Source organism: Copadichromis virginalis, linkage group LG7 (genome assembly GCF_057382275.1).
Source record: "Copadichromis virginalis isolate Kocher_CV1m ecotype Utaka linkage group LG7, C_Virginalis_male_GT1.1, whole genome shotgun sequence".
Classification (NCBI taxonomy): Eukaryota; Metazoa; Chordata; class Actinopteri; order Cichliformes; family Cichlidae; genus Copadichromis; species Copadichromis virginalis.
The window spans coordinates 22,782,610-22,803,078 of NC_140624.1; the positions used below are offsets into that span (position 1 = coordinate 22,782,610).

At 39.7% G+C, this 20,469-nt stretch overlaps 1 protein-coding gene across 1 annotated transcript; it reads left to right on the top strand.

Moving 5' to 3' along the window:
• The first annotated feature begins 2,434 nt into the window (after window positions 1–2,434).
• Window positions 2,435–6,506, top strand: LOC146705026 (uncharacterized). The gene is made up of 3 exons (XM_085462548.1): window positions 2,435–2,859; window positions 3,401–4,710; window positions 5,582–6,506. The coding sequence occupies exons 1-3, from the start codon at window positions 2,697–2,699 to the stop codon at window positions 5,804–5,806; spliced, it is 1,698 nt and encodes a 565-aa protein (XP_085318674.1). The 5' UTR covers window positions 2,435–2,696; the 3' UTR covers window positions 5,807–6,506.
• The last annotated feature ends 13,963 nt before the right edge of the window (window positions 6,507–20,469 follow it).

The window sequence follows — 20,469 nt, forward strand, 5'->3', positions numbered from 1 at the left end:
GGGTACTAACAAAACATTAACATGTAATCTTTGTTTATTCAACACATGAATGCACTTAGAGCCATTTATGTAGCTGTGTGTGTGTGTGTGACAGAATGCAGAAATCTAGCTTTTGAACATATTCCAACCCCCCAAAAAAGACAAATTATGGAATTTTCTGCAACTGAATATTTCATTCATTTTGGTTGGTCTTCCTTGAGTTTGGCCTCATTGGCTCAGTGGGCATTATAACCTACAACTCTTGCACCAATTTTGAACATAACAATGAAGCTGAAAAAATGTAGTTGTTCACCAGCATGGAAATTCCATTACTTTTTATCATGGCTTACCTTGGTGTGGTTTGCAAAGTGCTTCAGAAAGATGAGGAAATCTGTTTCTTGCACCCATCCTGATTTATTTCCACTTCCTACTGGTCCATCTCTGACACAGTGGTCTGCATAATGTATGTGTGGGAACACAAACAGTGGAGGAATTGTGTTGCCAATGGCCAATGGCGATCGTGGCTCAAGAGTTGGGAGTTCGCCTTGTAATCGGAAGGTTGCCGGTTCGAGCCCCAGCTTGGACAGCCTCGGTCGTTGTGTCCTTGGGCAAGACACTTCACCCGTTGCCTACTGGTGGTGGTCAGAGGGCCCGGTGGCGCCAGTGTCCGGCAGCCTCGCCTCTGTCAGTGCGCCCAGGGTGGCTGTGGCTACAATGTAGCTTGCTGTCACCAGTGTGTGAATGTGTGCGTGAATGGGTGGATGACTGGATATGTAAAGCGCTTTGGGGTCCTTAGGGACTAGAAAAGCGCTATATAAATACAGGCCATTTACCATTTACCATTAACTGCATATACAAATGCGACCAGTGAACCTCTCTCTGCTGATGTCGTTGCCCCAACTTGTTTAATATAAGTTAAAGTAATAGTGTGGCAACTTGTAACATTTGCATTGTTACAACTAACCCAGACTGTTGCTGTTACAACTGACCCAGACTAGCTAACATTACAGCCAACGGCTAAAACATTAGCACTAAAGACCCACACAGAATATATCCCCATAGACATACAAATAACATAATTTAAAAGAGCTTCAATTTACAGACAGAAATGTCAAAAATGTTACAACTATCCCCGGTCTCCCCTACATGTAGTGTTTCGTGTCCACTTTAAAACATGCTGTGAATAAAAGGATCAATCAGCGTGCGCTGCTTAACCTGCTCCCAACAGTTTTTATTTTTTATTTTCTCAGCTGCAAACTCTGTGCTGAATAAGGGTTTGAGAGTAAAGATGATATATAAAAAACATAATTCAAACATAGGTTTAGTTTACATACACAATTTTATATGAAGTCAACAAGTACAGTGTAGGTGTTTTTCTTTTTAAATTAAATTAAATTACTGGAATATCGCTTGCTGCCAAGAGAAAGAAGAAATTGAGAACTAAATTTGTCTAAACATCTATATGTATATATGAAGCTCATCTGGGAAACTGTCTACTGTTACATATAATTTGCAGTGTCTAAATGTTCACAGATTAATTCCAAAGTTAACTCTTCTTCCATTTCAAAGGAGACAAAAATGTGGGATAAATGACATAGAAAGTACACTTTAGCAAAAATACATTGATTGAGTACATTGCCATTTATGCACTGATCTCCCTGCTTTGATATCTGCATTACATTATGCCAAACAATAGGCTTTTGTTTATGTACATGGGTTTGAAAAAGAAATTATTCAACCAAGAAAGTGTCACAAAAGGAAAGTTAAACTGCATTCGATGAATGACGTTCCCTCCTTCTCTCCCTACAGAGGTCCAAGGGATCTTCTAGGAATGATGATGCTATTTTCTGGAGTATTGATTGGTCAGTAGGCAGTGGATGTAAACACAAAACATAAAGAGCTAGCGCACTCCAGTGTTGTCTGTTTATAACAGCGTGACAACTCTTTTGAGCACAACTGCTACTCATCAGATGTTTCTACTCTAAAACATAATTTGCGCCTAATGTTTCAATATTAATTCCAAAGTTAACTCTTTTTCCACTTCCCTGGGACAAAAGGTGGAATAAGTGAGAGTAAAATCTAACAAAAATACATTTCTTCTCTGCATCACTTTATGCTAACCAATAGGCTTTTGTTTTTATACATAGGTTTGTATAGGAAAACAACCAAAAAACGTGTCACGCAAGGAAAGTGAAAGTCCATTCATGAATGAAATGCTGCAATCTCTATACATTTTGTTTTTATCTCTGGGAAACTCTACAAGTTTTCGTTATTATCTAAATTCACTTTTAAACCCGGGTTTTCCAGGAAGCTGAGGAAATTACGGGCACTTTCTATGCGTCACACGTTACGTTACCTGTGGGAGGAGTTAGCAGACGAGTAGGGATCTAAGCGAATACAGTTACTCTGTCCAATCACGGTGCAGCGTGACGTCAGTATGTTTATATTAACGGGAGTGTTGCAACCTCGCGACATTCAACTCCTGCTACTACAACGACGAAAATACAGCTGAAGAACATGGAGAAAATACATGAGAACATTTGACGAAGGACACCAAAAAATGGCACAGTCTTGCCGAAAAATGAAGCGACAAAACATCGACGCATATCTGTCACCGACGAATACGCGAAATCTCTTGGTTTTCGACGAGGAATACCAGAATACGTGAGGAGTTGTGTTCAACACAGTCGCCGAAACTCGAGAAGAAAGACGTGAAAATGGCTACGGTTGTTGGTTCCCAGACTAGCTCTGAGCGGACGGCGATGGAAAGGTTTGGCAGCGGAGGGATGGCTATTCTGCCGTGGACTAAACAGATGCTCACCGTGCTGTGGGAACAGCTTCGGTTGCTGGTTCAAGTCATTTACTACACTTTCCTGTCAGGTAAGAGTGAGACGAAATCAAAAGTTTTTTCCTTGCGTCTTACGCCCACTTTATAGCTGCTAAGGTTAACCTTTGGTGTGTTTACTGATGTTGGAAATTATAAGACCACTGTGTAGGTGTAAGATATGTTTAGTTTTTTTAATATAGTAACTCATTAAACGACATACCTTTTAGCAAACTTAATATTCTATGGGGCTGACACTATGCTGTGTTTTACTGTCTGAATAGTTCCTCGATTTTTGATTTTTTATTTTTTGTAGATGGTGTTTCTTTTCCAACTTCCGCAATGTTTACGTGCGTTTTCAGCATTTGAACATTGTTTAGACATCACAGTAACACTTCCTGTAAAACACTTGAAGTACAACACACGGACTTGTATGTTACACTCAGTAAACCTTCTTTGAAATAATACATAAAACTGCAGTACAAACACAAACCTTGTCTTGGCCTCATAGCATGAATGGAATAATTATTTCTTCAGAAAATTTAACTTGATTACATTTTATTGTACTTAAAAGCTTTTTTTGTTTTCTTCTTCCAGTTTTCCAAATGTTCAGGTTTGAGGTTCACGTGAGAATCACAGACGAGACTGGTCAGCATATCCAGCACATGACCACAGCCACAAACCCAACAGAATCATTCCTCTTCACCTCTTTGTTTGAGGGAGACAACATGGTTGGTGGTTCAAATCCCCTCTCCAACTTCTGTGCAGACGTTGGTGACCCGTTTGCTGGGAAATCCACTGCTGAGGCCTTGCTGTCCAGTCTCCGTGCTGACGACCTGTGTTGCGGGCTTGTGGATGAGTTTGTGTCCAGAACAGCTGGCAACGAAGAGGGCATCTTTCTGGGACACCAATCTGGCTGGAAAATGGGCTTCCCTGGCGACTGGAACTTCTTTGTGTCGAGCGGCGAGGACTCGGGTTCAAACGACACCTGCCAAAAAAATAGTGAGGAAGACCTCAAATGGGATATTTCCAAGGAAAAAGTTTTCAAGCAGGACACATCAGAAGAAGATAGAAACTCTCACTGGAGCAGTGAGGAAGACCAGAACACAGTAGAATTTGAGAGTGACGAAAGTAAAGCACTTTGGGAATCTCTGTCAAAATCCAGTGATCCTTACAACCCTTTCTTTTTCTCCGCCTGCATTTCAACTAACACAGATATGGGCAAAAGAAAAAGTGAAGTAAAAGACTGTAGCGACACCGACCTCATGTCCGTAAGCAAGGCCAGTGAGGAAATGATGGGGTCTCAGGGCCTAAAGAACTGGGTCTGTCGCTCCGACAGCGAGAGCAGTTGGAGCAGTTGGGCCAGTTCGGATGGTTCGAGCCCTGACATCGACAAGGAGGAAAGTGAGAGGCTGTGGGACTTCTTCAGCAGTCCTGAAGACCCTTACAATCCCATGTGTTTCACTGCATGCACAATCAGCAGCACAGCTCCCCAAGCCACCATGTTATCTAATTGCGAAACCCCAAAATCTGACACAGACACAGAGGAGAAGGAGAGCACCATCCCCCCTTCATCCGAAGAGGATGAAGAATCACTGTGGAAATCTCTCTGCCTAAAGGATGACCCTTACCACCCTTTGAACTTCCAGGCACCCCTTCAGAGCTCTCCAAAACGAACACTCCTGCAAGACGATGATTCAGATATTCTTAATGTTCACCACACACCAAATTCATCCACAAAAGCAAAGAAATGGGCAAAAGCACCCCAGAAGCCTGTGCTGCCAGAGAGACAGACAAAGCATCACTCCCATCCAGAGACTATACTAGTGCCCTGGAAAAGATCTGGACAAACACCCACACCAACTTCAGAGATGAAAGAAAGCAAGGCTGACACCACCCAGAAGAAGGTAATTGTCTGATAATTTCTTTTTATTCTTTCACTTTTTCCACATGGAGATGTTAAAGGAACCCAAATACAAAAGTTTTGGTGTATTTATTATTGTTTTTTAGCTGTGGGCTAAATATATTAAACTGAATGAGTGTGTAAACATATTGTCAGAAATCACACTCAGTTCATTGACCCAAACCAGGGGTAGGCAACTCAAGGCCTCGAGTGCCAGTGTCCTGTAGGTTTTAGATATCACCCTGTGTCAACGCACCTGAATCAAATGATTAGTTCATTCCCAGGCCTCTGGAGAACTTCAAGACATGTTGATTTGGTCATTTAGCCATTTGAATCAGCTGTGTTGGATCGAGGACGCATCTAAAACCTGCAGGACACCTGCACTCGAGGTCTGGAGTTGCCCATCCCTGACCCAGACAAATATAGAAGAGGAGGTGATCTCATATTTAAAGTTAGAATGTTAATATCATGAAGAGGAGGGCCTACTGCTGACTCATGTACTGCGTGTGTGTGAAACAGAGATAAAGATAACTGTTTATTCCTTCCTCCAGACTGAGTGTCTTAAGCTGAGTTGTTTGTTTTCGCTTAGCAACACTGGTCGTCATGACTAAGCCAGTCATGTGACACCAGCGAGTCAGGAGAGACTGACTTCCATGTGTATCGAGTTGCAGCAGTATTGCAAAGTTAGCACAAAGGTCTTATGATTGGACAAAGTCACGTCATATTAGAAAAATCAGTACTTGGAGTTGGAAAGAGTTGACTCAAATGTAGCTTTTAGATATTTAGAGTTTATGATCCCTAAATACAAGCACTTAAACGTCATATGACTTCCAGTATTGTTCAATAAACTATAATATAATTCTTCTGAATTTCAGGTTCGATTTTCTCCTGTTGTCAAACTCCATGTCCTGCGGACCTGGCCGTTTGCGCGGCAGGCGTCTCGTAAAGGACACTGGGAAGAGATGGCACGAGACCGTGACCGCTTCCGGAGGCGAATTGATAAATCGGAGCAGGTCATTGGCCACTGTTTCACCCAGACCCACAGAGAGAACATGCGGGCCTACCTGGACAGTGCCTTGAAAAAAACAAAAGGGTCCTGAACACTGACTGTTTCATTTCCTTTTAGGATGAGAACTTGTGATTGGTTGCAATGCAACAGTGATTTTTGATTTAGGCCAATTAGAATTTTGATGTTAGGCCAACGTAAAATGTTTGGTGTCGAGTTGAACAACTTTGTACCTCAGAAGGTTTTATACATTGTGTAACTGTTGCACTGACTGACACTTTCTCATTTTAAGCTCCGCGTTACTGTGTGGAATGTTGTTTTTGTATGCCTTATATAATGACCTAGTAATGTAACTTATTGGTGAAGTTTGCCATTTATTTTTTACCTTTGTTTTCAGCAGTTTTTATGTGTGAAGAAACCACAGTCGTGACTCTAGAAAAAAGTAGAAAAGGATATCACAAAAAAAGCAGAGCTTTATATTGCAAAGTGTTTTGAGAAGTTTTGTTAAGCATGATGGATACGCGTCAGGTTCTGGTGCAATTCTTGTCTTACTGTCTTACAACTTTAGGATTTGATATTTAAGTCTTTGTCTTGTATTTTCTTATATTCCTGCACATAAATGGCAGCTTTTTAGTGCTGATTGTGAAGATGGGCGTTTATCTGATTGTATTTGCTGCATAACACTTTGTCCTCTGTGACTCACTCAGCTTGTCACAATAACATTGTGTGGCCAGACTGTCCCGAGCAAATTGATCATTAGGTGCTCTGAATCAATAAAATTTGTTACATTGTAACTTTTTTTCTGTTTGGCTTGTTTCACAACCTGACAAATGATTGGACAAAAAAAGAAATGAGTTCATACGTATGAGAAATTGGTGAAGTAAAGGTGGCCCTGAGGTCCCAGAAATTTGCAAACAACACAATGCTGAAAAATAAGTAAATCACTGGAAAAGTGATGAGATTCAAAGCGTGAATGGCACAAACATGGTGTGGGGTTGTGTAAACGTGCAGAGAAAGACAAGTTTCTCTACATTCTGAAAAGAAAGTGTGGATATCAGCACCTCCAGCCTGACTCTGACCAAACAAACTGGTTTAACCTTTTGACCCCATCTGGACACACCCAAGTGTGGTCATCCAGGGTGTGAAATTTCCAACAAAGCATGTGCCTTTGTGGACTTCAACCACTGAAGAGATAAAGGTAAGTGCATTTCTGATAAGGTGATTTACAGGTCAAAAGGGTTGCTTGGTAACTGGAGGTCTGCAAGACAATTTTATTGTATACAAAGTGCTGACTTTGGCCTGCTCCCTATCTGAATATGAATATAATAAAAATAAAAAAATAATTTCCCCCAGGGATCAATAAAGTATTCTGATTCTTATTCTGAATATGAATATATATATATATATATATATATATATATATATATATATATATATATATATATATTTTTTTTTTTTTTTTTTTTTTTTTTTACTTCTCATGTGTTTTCCCTTACATGTTACCACACACATGCACACAGGAGCTAATAATTTCCCACTGGGACGTGAGTCTCCGTGCAGAGTGGCTGCCGTAAGGCTGTCGTAAGACGAGGGTTAAAAACACAAAGTATGATGAAATGACTTTCCTGAGGGATGAAATCAATTAGCAGGTCTCCCCACCCCGTCCCCTCCCACATGTGCACACACCATGGTGCAAAGGTGAGCAATCACTGACATTGTTGCTGTGTCAACGCAGCGGTAAGCCTACTGCTGATCTCCCACCACCTCCTCCCCTTGCAGCATGTTGTGTATGTTATTCACCATCTGCTTCAGTCTTGCACCCACCCTTGAGTGGAGTTCATTATACTTTAATATCACTAACTTGGGTTATTTCATACATTTAACCGCACCAAAAATAGTTCAAGCCAGAACTTAATTTTAACTCAGTCTAAAAATCTGAAAAGAGTATGAAATCAATTTATCAGAAATTCAAACAACCCAGACAGACACACAGAGCTTTTATGGGAACAAGAACTCTGTACTGCTTGTGACGGCCTTTCATCTAAATATGATCTGCTATTAAATTTATTCTTTTAGCCCTAAAAACATGTGAAAGTCTTTCACACGATGTGCTCAGACCGTCCTTGCGTGTATGTTCTTTACAGACATCAAAACATGCTTGTTATTCAGAGTGCAAGGCTGTGGAATGAATTTTGTTAAGAGAGTACATTTTCTGGATGCTTTGCTTTTGTTCTCAGAGGCTGGCCTGATAACGTCGTCTGTAAGCTGGAAAACAAATTTTCACATCTATGGGGTTTTCTCTTTTTTTTTGGTGTTTGCATACAGGGTGGTGAAGGTGGGGGAGGTACATCTGTCCCTCTAATTTCCTTTAGCCTGCCTGTCTGATTTTACAGTCAGACATGACTTGACTGGCTTAACACTGAATAACCAACCAAGGATTCTATGTCCTGCTCAAGGGCACTACAAGAAGACAGACAGTGATGAGGGCCAAATGAAGCTCATCACTTCACCATTCCGGGAATATAGTAGCTTCTCCTTCGTTGATCCCTTCCTTCCTTCCCATTTTCTTCTTTAACCCACTCCCCTCTCTTTGTATCTCTGTCTCCATCTTTCTCCTCCTCATCTGCTCCCAGTACCATTAGCTCAGTGGCCTAGGCGACCCCGTCTCCAGGCAACCGGCAGGAGTGGCGAGGCGCTGAAAGGATTGCAGGTGATTGCAGCAGTGGTGGAAGCAGAAGCAACAGCAGAGGCAGTGGGCTTTCAGTCAAACACACACACACACACACACACACACACACACACACACACACACACACACACACACACACACACACACACAAACATTCGGTTGCCCCCTCTTACTCGCCTGCCAGAGAAGTGTATCTCCTGGGTCACAATTAGCTGATGATGCAACCTACCAGCAGCTATTGTGTCTGACACCACCTCATACAGACAGAGTGCATGAAATACAAAACGCAACAAGTCTGTTTGTCCTGCCCATTACATGGATTACGCGATCCAGGCTGTCTGTGTAATAAGATGAGGTGTTTGGTTCATCTATACTCTCTCTTTGAGACACATGTTCCCTTTTAAACTTGCTGTTTGTGATTCAAATTATTTCACAACCCTTTTGTTCAATATTGAAATTGAATGCGCCAGGGAGAATACTCTGTCTCACTCACCGATCAACAAAATCAACTAAAAGGTCCTTTCTGGGCCCTTCAACTGGCTCCAGAGAGAGCAACATAAGGAGTGGTTCACCACCAATTTAAGTGCATGGATGAAAACAGTAATAGAAGAAATGCTTACTGTTATTATCTTTCTCCCTATTATTTTCTCCCTAAGATCCACCTCCTTAAGTAAGTGTGAAGTATTGCATAGTCAGACATGAAGCTATGTGGTAAACAGTGATCCATGGCAGTATATAGCCCGTTTATGTGGATTAGTGCGTCTGAACAACACCCAGACGATACAGACAGATGGTTCAAGCTGGAGCTGAATTTAGATGTCGTGTTTAAATTTAACCACTAGGGGACATTGCCTTCTTCAACCGTCTTCTGGTACGTGACATAGCACACATAGACATCATGGTTACTAATTGATGACTGCAAGAAACGGCTACAAGATGTGCTGCAGACCCCTGTCACGTTTTTTAAGAGTCACGTGAATGCATCAGTTATTCATGTTATTCACATTCAAGGGCTCGCCGTTTAAAACCGACAACAGCATATTTATAACGTGACTTCTTGTTTTGTTTTTTTATTAGCTTCCAGCCTTCTCTGAAACATTAATCTGTAACTCAAAATAGTCTCTTTCCTGGAATGGCATGTATATTTGGTGCTTACTTCCGCAACTAGATGACCATATCTGGACATCCAGTATGGTCATTAGTCATCTCTTTGAGACACAAGGCTATGTGGACACAAAGAAATGATGTAGGTCTGCTGCCCTCATGTGGTGAAGCTGGTAACATCACGGCAAAAGGGTTTTCTTGTTGATGTTGTTGTTTTTTCTATGACTTGCTGTTAACTCAAAAGAGAACCCAGTTTTAGGCCAATGTTAGGCCTGAGTCTAAAATTAGATTAAGGTATCTGCAGAGTTTTAATTTGTTTGGACCTGCATACAAAAGGGAACAGCTGTTTGTGCAAGGCAAATAAACAGAAAGGCATGCACATTTCACAACTTTTAAGGAACTAAACTCTGGCTTAATTTTTAACAGGAAATGAATGGGGCGAGAGAGAGAGAGAGAGAGAGAGAGAGAGAGAGAGAGAGAGAGAGGTAATGAAATGCAACAAAATTCCCTGCTGGATACAAAACAAAGAAGTTCATTTTTTCGGTCAAATATTCAGTACAATACAATACTTTACTGCAATGTTTTAGGGTTATTTATTTATTTTAAATTTTTATTATTATTATTATCATGATTTTTCCAACTTGCAAAACCAACTAATCCACTGGTGTTTGAGAAGGTGATGGTTACAGTAGTGACAGTAGTGCTCAGCATGATTTTTAGGCACTAAGACTGCATTAGTCTCTCTTATGTGTTCGCCAGTTTTCAATGCTGTCAAAGGGAAAACAGAACAAATTACCCTTTAATCCAATCTAGTCTGGTTTTTGTGAGATCCTGCACTGACCCAGCTGATGGAAAGGCCTCTGATTGACCAGGATCACTAGAAGTGTTGTCTTATTAAAAAGGTGAGCTCTTGTCCATAAAGCCTCACATTTAAGTATGTGATGTCTGTGAAGGTTCTCAGTCATCCAGGTCATGGTAAACTAAGGAGCTTGGAGAGAAAAGTGACTGTAGTTCTTTAAGTTTCTTGAAGATATTTCACTTCTCATCCGAAAAGCTCCTTCAGATCTAAGGGCAAATGGTAGAGCGTGTCAGATTTTTAAGACCTATTGGGAGCATTCCTAAGAGGGTCGTGGACCCACTATTGATCATCTGCCTAATCACATGAGCCAAGGTGTGAAAACCAGTGTGGATCTCCATCAGCCAAGGTTTCAAGTGAGCCCATTGTGAGACCTTGCCCCACCCTATCATGTAACTTACTGATCCTTGAGGTGATTGCTGTTGTTATATTATGCAGTATAAATTACACTGAACTGAATTATTTTGATGTTTATCCTACAGCTAACTCAATCAATACAAATTTTTTTTCAGTAAAGGCCTTTAGAGATATATTAAAGTCATTGTTTTTTTTACATTTACAGTATTCCAGGCTTTCCCAGTATCCTTTTATATCATGTGTATCATTATATGTCATGTATCAGTAATAACTAATGATACCTGTATTTTTGCCCTAACTTTGAAAGAGCTTTTTTTTATTAGAAAAACTAGTTGCGTGGGAAAATATGTGCTTTTATAATAATAACCAACATTTGGGATTAGGTCACGCCTGACTGTTATTGAATGCCACAACTGGGGCAACCTTACTGGGATCGTGCCATTGAAATGGTCGTGGCAGGGCAGGCAACCAGGCATGTTGCCTGCCCTGCAACATGTAGAGTCGCTTGAGTGACAGAGCTTCTCCTCCACAGATTCAGCAGCAACTCCAGGCAGCAGTGATTGAAGAGTGGGAGCCACCCCACTGGATGACATCCGGAAGTTAAGCCTGTCCATGGGGCATATTAGTGCAATGATCAATGCAGATGAGGGGCACACTAATTAATGATTGTGTGTGTGTGTGTGTGTGTGTGTGTGTGTGTGTGTGTGTGTGTGTGTGTGTGTGTGTGTGTGTGTGTGTTTTACTGTAACCTGCAACATACAGTGCATATGTTAATTGGGATTTTTTTTTTTTTTTTTTTTTGGCTCTTTTTCCTTATAAAAAGATAATGATAGTCTCTCCTTGTCTTCTGCCAGAATGCCTGTATTTACTGCCTGTCTGTCATGTGTTGTGCTGCTCAGGAAGACTTTTTGACTCAGCTGTGCTGCCTTAAGATTCCTACATTTGAGCCCTGGATCTGACACACAAACACACATGCAGATGTAAAAGGAAGCTACAAGCCAATATTTTCATGTAAATTAACTTATTTGTTTGTAGAATTTATATGACAATTTTTACACATTTTTGCATATCCTTTTAAATTCGGACATATGCTACGGGGAAAATGGATACTAGATCAGCTAAAAAAGACAATTATGATAAGCTTAATATGCTTTCTGCTCTACAGCCAGCTTGAAGATGCCATCTGAACTCCACCAGAGGGAGACAGAGCAACGCTGAAAATGTCCCAGATGGTCCGGTAGGCATCAACAAGTCTTCTGAAGAAACTGACTGGATAATTTCTCATAACTCGAATGGAAATATGAGCAGCATAGTGGAGAGAATTCACACTTATAGTGAAATTGTTTCAGAAATATTGACCTTTTCACTTCAGGCAGATTTCTTTCTAAGGAGAAAACCTTTTTTGTCTTTTTTGACAGAGAAAGACAAATTTATAGGTTTTGACCACATTTAACAGCCTCAGTGAAGGGAACACATTTCATGAGTCATCGGGTGATGATCATGATTTGCAGAAAGGTTAAAAAAAACAAAACAAAAAAGTTAACTATGACTTATATAACACAGACAGCAAAGAAAGCACAATTAACTGTGATGATTGTATGACTTTTTTCATTAAACTGACTGTAAACTTTGCATTTACATGTTTTCACTAATACTGCCAGAACATCCACATTTTCAGCAGCTGAACGCTGGAAAGACTGAAATTAACAGAACAGTGACTTTACTTTTTTCTGTGTTGTTGGAGTCTAAAAGTGAAGCTCCAAATTTGGTTTTCCAGGTGATGTTTTTAACATTTAGGAAGTCCACACAGGATGGGTGAGGCTCTGCCAGGCCTGCGGGCTGTTCCACAAGTTACAAACCCTCGTATGGAGCAGAGCCATGCATTATTCAGCCCACATTTACATAAGACACAATAGTGAGAACAGTGCCAAAAAAAGTGTATGGCTGAACTGTGTGTTTGTGTGTGTTTATCTGGCGTATCAAGAGTGTTTCTGAACATTCCCGTGAATCTCTTTGCCACCTGAGGTTTTTGCTGTTCTGCCAACAATTGTTGACGCAATCTAGACGAGGGCACAGACCCCAAGGCTCATCCTCGAATCCATGAAAGCTTTGGTTACCCATTACAAGAAGAGAGAGCAAAGAAGGGAGCGGGCAGATAAAGGCTGATAGTTTCTGTGCACATTTATCTTTCTGTCTGAAAGCTCTGTTTATTGAGGACTTAAAGCCAAACCAGGTTCTCTGGCATTTTTGAAAAAACACAGGTTAGAGTGGCCATGACTTACTTCAGAATTCCTTCACGGTGACAAATGATGTAATATGATGCTCAAACAATCACAAAGTAATACTGTTATGTTCCTGTGATGGCATGCCTTTGTGTTGAGTCAGAAAGAAATCAGATAAGCGCTCAAGTGTTGATATTAGTGTTGCTATTTTGAACACATTAACCGAGTTTAGCAGTTTCACCAGAGTGAATGAGCAAGTTGAAGATTTAAAACAAAACTACAAAATAGTCCCAGAAGCACCAGAATAAGTGTCAGAGAAAGCTGGACAGGAAACAGATTCTCCACAAAACAATGCTCACTGTGAGACAAGGTGATCACTGGGCAAGCTATCTTTCAGGAGGGCCCTAGCAGCTTCAATATACCCTAAATATGTTTCCTCCTCCAGTCAAGGGTACTTTGCATCTGTTGTTACAACAATTTGAACTCTTGCGCTACCTTCAGGCAATTAGATACGGATAATTTTTAACCTCCATGGTGGAGGTTATGTTTTTCTGTTAGCATTTGCTGGCGTGCCTTCTGTCATTGCGTCTGTAAACACAACAGCACAAAAGGTTTTGAATGAATTTTGGTCCAACTTTGCAGGGGTTCAGAATGGGGTCATGTTAACAATCCATTCAAATTTGCCTCAGATCCACCAAGGTCTTCGAGGTCAACTTAATGATTTAGTAGTTGAAAATGAACAAAAAGCCTTAAAACTGAGCTGAGAAACTAGTATTCTTACAATTGTTAACATATAGAAAGTATCACATAAAGATTTAAAATATCATGTCACATTTGACTTCTGACCTCTCCTTCAAGGTCAATAGATAAGTCAAAGTGATAATAATGCTATATAGAGCTATTCAAAACTATGTTTCTTACTGCCATTGTTTGTATTGACTGCATATAGAGAATTACATACAGGTGTTCTAAATATCATTTTATTATGACTTTGTTATGTTCATTACAGTAAGAATGGTTAAAACTGTTTAAATACATTCAAACAGTTACAATACAAATATTTAAATACATGTACAATGTTCCTGACTATTTTTTATTTTGGAAAACATAAACCTTTGATCAAAAACGTTTTCCACTTAGCTTTCATGTAAACTTTTAAACAAAGTTTACCAAACAGTGAAATGAATGCTACACGTGTGTTATGTCCACATAAATCCACATGAAAAATAATTATAGTCAAAATTATGTCAGGTATATAAAAATGGGTTTCAACAGGGAAAACAACAACTGCTTGCACTTTTTTTTACTGCACTAACATTTCTTAAATTATTTTTAAAAAGCTCAAAGAAAACAAAATGAATACAGAGAAAACACTGTGATATTTCCTTAAAGGTAAGTGAGCTGCCATGTCGGAGGTTTGTGCTCTCGGAGTGCTTCTTGATCATTTGTTATTCTAACTTTCCAAATGATCAAGAAGACATTCTTGACCCTCAAAAAATGTCCTGTTTTCCCCAAAAAATCTTGGGTTAAACTTAAAGTGACGACTCAGACCTCACAGATGAAACCTGAAATAAAGCCTCAAATACCAAAAGGTACAAAACTGTCAAATTCAATTAATTTTTGCATCTATTTGGTTGTTCTTTCAACCTGGAGACTGGATCTGTTATTATTTATTTTGCATTATTAAAAGCACTGAAGTTGACATTAAACTAAGGCTTTTCAGGCAATTACCAAGATACATTCTTCTGGGGAAACAGCTACACTTCTACACTGAAAAATCATTTACTGGCCTCAGTGAATTGCAACTACTCATGTTTAGATTTCTGTTGTTCAGCCTTGTGATAAAAACAGCCAGCAGCCGTCTGTAGGTGGCACAGCTGTCAAAATCCTGCAGCTGTTGCCTTCCTTACCTGCAGATGGCACACATCAAGAGTCTTACATCTCTAATGTAAAACTGCTGCTGCAGTTTCTCTTCTGGATTGGAACAGCGAGTCCTTCATTGAAAGTCAGCAGAGTGGCGTTTACTTAGTGTGGTTCTTTGTTGTGTGTGTTTCGCTACTTTCACATCGATCTGTTTCTTGAGGCAGGTTTTATTGCTTGAGAATTTTGAAAACTATTCTTTACCCCACTGGCCTGCTATTTTCAGAGACAACTTTTTGATATGACAGATGCATCAAGAAAATAATTTCTAAAAAGAGACTGTTTCTTTAAGTGAGGTGGATGATTTTAGAGGTTCAAAAATTAAATATGAGTCATTTTATTCAAGCATACTTCCCATTTAAAATCTCCACAGATGGTCACTCATTTCAGTCTTTGAATTTCATGTGTATAAAAATATACTTTTCTATGTGAGGTATCGTCACAATTGTCAAAATTTGGTCCACAACCGTTCCGCTTCTTTGACACACATCTGCATTTTTGTTGCCTCGCTGGCAGCTCTGTGTACACACAGATCCACAGTGTTCCCATCCTGCATCCAGATCCGGGTGTCTTGTTTCTCTGTGTTTGCTTTCTTTGTTTTCTCTTGTGTCTTTCAGTGCTTCACACACTACTGGCGATAATGGATGTCCTGGTGACTGCTGTTTTTGTGCAGTATAAATAAAAGAAGGGGAGCAACAGGCACAGGCTGATAAACACCTCAGCTGGCTGCTGTCTGCTTTGTAAAAAAAACCCCAAAAAACAACAACCCCACACTATTCTCTAGTCAAACTGCATAAGATGAGACCACTTTTTTCACATAGTAGATATTTTCCTCCAGATGATAGCATAGAGTTTGAATGGGCCAAAAACCAGTAGGAATTAAACTGCATTCTCTAGAATGCGTTGGAGTGGAGAAGCAACAAATTACAGTGAGTGAACACAAGATGACAAGGACAAGCACAGTAAAATAAAAATGTCAGCACGATGACAAAATGCTGCAATAAAATGCATGAAAGAAAAGTCAAAATAATTGAGTCTCCCTAATCCAGGAAATGGAGTCATCAGGGAAGTGAGTGTGGCTGAAAAAAAACAAACAAAATATTTCAAAGACCCAACAAAGAACTGGCATCTGATTCTATTTAGTGATGACAGTTAAGCACTGACTGGGTTTCCATGAAAAACATTGCACTGGGATAATTATGTTGCTTTGTGTCTGCAATATGTGTAAAACAGAGTAATCACTTACTAACAGGTTCAGCAACAACTGTCAAGTGATGATAGGCGACTGTTGTTTTTGCAGCTCGATGTACTACGCCACCCAAGAGGGAAAAAAAAGTTCATTATAACAACAACAGTTGCCTCAAGGCGCTTTATATTGTTAGGTAAAGATGCTACATTAATAAAGAACCCCCCCCAGCAAGCACTTGGTGACAGTGGGAAGGAAAAACTCCCTTTTAACACAAACAAACATCCAGCACAACAAGGCTTAAGGACGGGTCATCCATCTGTCATGACTGGTTGGGGGCCGGTACCATGTTGCTGCAGTCATGCTAAATGGAGTTACCATGCTTATCATGCTTGTTTGATTGCATGTAAGTAGCTTTGCATGATTGAAAAATTCAAAACGAATGATTATTTATATGCTTCTGTGTGCTCACCCAGAAACTCCACCCATGTGTACAATGAAGAATATCCACTCTTAATGACATCATAAGACCTTAAGGAGAGAAAAAACTGTATGAAACCAGGGTTTAGGGCATTTTGAGTACATATTCGAGTACATATGCAGACCTCAAAAGCCATTTAAGGTCTACTTTTAAGCGTTTTGGGGCCATGTATATTGCTTCTAATGCATTTTTGTAAATTCAATCATTCATTTTAATAAGTGAAAGCTGACAGCTAGTAACACACAAACATTATTCGTATATTTTTAAAAAAAGAAAGCCTTAAAGACAAAAAACTCTCAAATATTGAATTTTAGTGGGGCTGTGCCTTTTTTTAATGTTCTGGTATGCAAATCTGCAGTATGTGTATACTGTAAGTTCAGGGTTAGGTGGGCCAGCACCTCAACACATACATATAGTGCTGCAGAGCTGTTAGCGTCAATTTCCTGACGTGTGAGCCTGTGATATCATGACTTGGCTGGAAAAGTCTCTCATTGTTTTTTTCATATGCGAGCACTTTATCTTTCCACACAAATACACTCCAAATGGTAGAAAAATCCCCTGGGATTTCAGTGGCCGAGGCTGTGCGTGCCGACCTCTACCTGCCCTTCAGCTCACTCTGCCTTGTCAGGAGTTTCTGTTGTTGATTTGGCGGTGCCTCCACAAAGCAAGTGCTGGCAACTGAAACCAGACAGGGGAGAGGGTACCAAACACATGTACTCGAAAATCCCCAGATGTGAAAAATGTGCAAAATTAAACCAGCAGATTATTTGGCCATGCTTCCCTGCTGGAAACAAGTGTTGAAATTGGAAAATTGTTATAACTCGACAACAAAATCAAAATCAAAATGGAGTTTAACATGCTCTAGTGTTTGGAAATCAATGGAAAACATTTGTGTTTTTAGAATAGGCTCCAGGGAGTGGTAAATGAAGACCACTGTGACAAATATCAACAAAGGCTTTGTGTTCTTCACACTGCATTGTACCCTTTAGGAAATGACTGTTTTTGGTGAGAAGATTTCTCCTGACTGTGAACTTAACAACAGCTCACACGGAACGCTTTGTTTTGTTTTCTCCCAAATGTGGACTTCAAAATAACAGGTCTTCATGGAAAGTGTGTCAGAATGTTGTCATAAGCATGCCATCACATGTCTCATGGATGTGGAGTCACTTCGGAAAATGAAATTCCAGTGAGCTCAGAGTTCCTGATGAGTGACTCAGAACAACAGCGTCTGACAGCTGATGGAGGCTCGTATTTATCTTAATGAGCCACCGAGGAAAACCAACGATAACATGTTTGCTGCAAGTAAACATTACAGTCTCAAACTACAAGTCTAGACAGTCATCTTATTATGGGTGTAAGTGTATGAAACATATTTTGAATCTTTATATAGTACTTTCTCTATGTACAGTACACACCACACTTGAAAGAATCATAGTTTGTAAGTTATTCTAAATTTTATTTGCCAATTTTCAACCAATAAATCATTAAGTTAACCTTGAAATGCTCAGTGAATATAAGGCAAATTTACAAAAATTTAACATGACCCCACTCTACACCCCTACAAAGTTTGTTTAGAATCAATGTAAAACCTTTTCAAGCTTACAGACAGAAAGAGAAGAGAAGATAATAATAAATAAAAACTAAACCCATTTTGGGGGAGTTTAATTGGACATTTCTTTGGTAAATGGATGGTTCTTGGCAGCATTTTATACTTTATACAAGCGCTTTATACAGCATGTCTCATTCACTCTTTCATACAAGCTCTTGTTTTCTCTCTTCCCCCCCCTGGGAAAAAAAATCTAACATCTATCATGCAGGTGGCACAGTGATTAGTACTGTCACCTTGAAGAAAGAAGGTTCCAAGTTTGAATCCACTGGTTATTTTTGCATGGAGTTTGTACTCCGATTATTCGGGCTTCCTCCTGCAGTCCATAGACATACATGTTAGGTTAACGGGTGTTTTGAAGTTGGTGGTAGGTGTGAATGTGAGCATAAATGATTGCGTAGGTCTCAGTGTTAGACTGGCAACCTTTACAGGATGTACTCTCTTGCCCTCTGAGAGCTGGAATAGAATGCAGCAACCCTGTGACCCCTGAACTGGAAGAAAAATGGATGGATGTATCTATCATGTTGTGTGTTCAGTCATTACATAGCTTCCCACTTACATTGTCAACTTCACATGCAAAAAAATTAAAGACATCTATTTTTAAGAAACTATTTTCTAAATTGTAGAACAATAACAAAGCACTAAAAACAATGAAACTGTATGGTAAGCTCAAAGAAACGTAAGCAAAGTTAAATATGTAAATGTAGATATAATAAGTCCCCCTCCCATGTTTCATGATAAGACTAAACTTTATTTTTAAACCAAAATTACAACGGCGTTTCACCTTATGAAACTAATTTGCAAAAATAGCAGCATTAAGGCTTAACTACAATGAAACAGCCCTACTTAAAGACCCTGTAAAAAAGAAGTGGGCAACAAGTGTCTGACTTGGCTGGGAATCAAGCTGTGTGCAGCATTTATAAATAAAAAGACCTTTCCTAGTTAAATCACCTAAGTGGCAAATATTCAAAAGAGCCCACAATCAGCACATTTTTCATGCCCTCTGCCCATTACCTTCAGAAACAGCACTGGCAGAGCACCATTCTTGCTTTGCTGTTTTTTCACTGTGGGAGCCCGCTAGTGGTGCCTTTAAGTACTGGCTAAAATTTTGTAATCATGAAAACACTAGTAACACTGGTAACGGGTAACAGAAATGACCACAAATCTCTTCACCTTAATGACTTCTTGGGGTTTGTTATATCGTAATAGCGTTCACTGAGGTCAGTGTACCAACTGAAAACAATAGTTACATGAAGAAATTCTGTGGAATTCTGTGTTTACATTATATCCTAATTCTATGTGCTTTGTCAATATTCCTCCTACACGTACACTAGCAGAGTGTCAGGAGAAATCTGGGTTTCTGTATCGTCATAGAACCACCAAACCCATCATAGCTGGCCTCATATTTTTAAGGTTTGGGTGCAAACAGGAATACAGCAGTAAATCAGAATGAGATTGATTTGATTTCCAGTATCACCTTAATCATTCTCTCGCCTATTAAAAGCATTTCTGTGTGCATACAGAGATTAAGGACAGTAATGAAGTATTTGTACTTCGTTACTTCCCACCTCTGCCTAGTGGTGGCTCAGGTTCACAGTATCAGTTTCTCAATGGCAAGATCTCCACTCAGTTAAAAAAAACAACCCAAAACATCTGCACACTAGGGATGTTCCTGGTAATTAATTTCTTAGTCGACTAAACAAGGGGGGGAAAAGAAGACTAACCAGCTAGTCTAAAACTAAGAAACACTCAAATATTAAGTTAAATTTGATAATCGTTTAATGAAAAATGTCAAAAACTGATAAGAAAATAGTTTCAAACCATTTATGACATTCTTCAATAATGAATCATGCCACTTGACTGCAGCACCTTGCATTGTGTATTGTCAAGGTTACACGTCCAGACAGTGTAGAAGAAAAACACTTAAACTGAAGTTACATATGACACGAAAACATGTAACTATAACAGATGTTCACGTATTACTAAAACACGATTAATACGTTAACATCTGGAAAACAAATAAATTGCGACCCTAAGCTGTGGCGTGAATGACAACGGAACAATATTGGCTTTCGGTGAAGTAAGAAGCAACAACTTTTAGTCCATTATTCGCAGCATTCAATCGTTTGCCAGAGAAGCATTCTGAAACATTCGGATCCTTTTCAAAGTCACTGTATCCAGACTCCAGCATGTCTCAGAGAGAAGATCCAAAAAGACAAGCTTACCTCAGCTCTCTTCCCTGGGGTGAACAAGTAACGCTTGGAAGAAATGCAGAATGAAAATCTCATGAACAGAGAGAAGATTATGTTCCTCATGGAAGAAAATGAGAGAAAGAG

Coding starts and splice junctions, on each gene's coding strand:
- LOC146705026 (XM_085462548.1), top strand. CDS start 2,697: ATGGCTACGGTTGTTGGTTCCCAGACTAGCTCTGAGCGGACGGCGATG. Junction 2,860..3,400: donor TTACTACACTTTCCTGTCAG/GTAAGAGTGAGA, acceptor TTCTTCTTCCAG/TTTTCCAAATGTTCAGGTTT. Junction 4,711..5,581: donor CTGACACCACCCAGAAGAAG/GTAATTGTCTGA, acceptor TCTGAATTTCAG/GTTCGATTTTCTCCTGTTGT.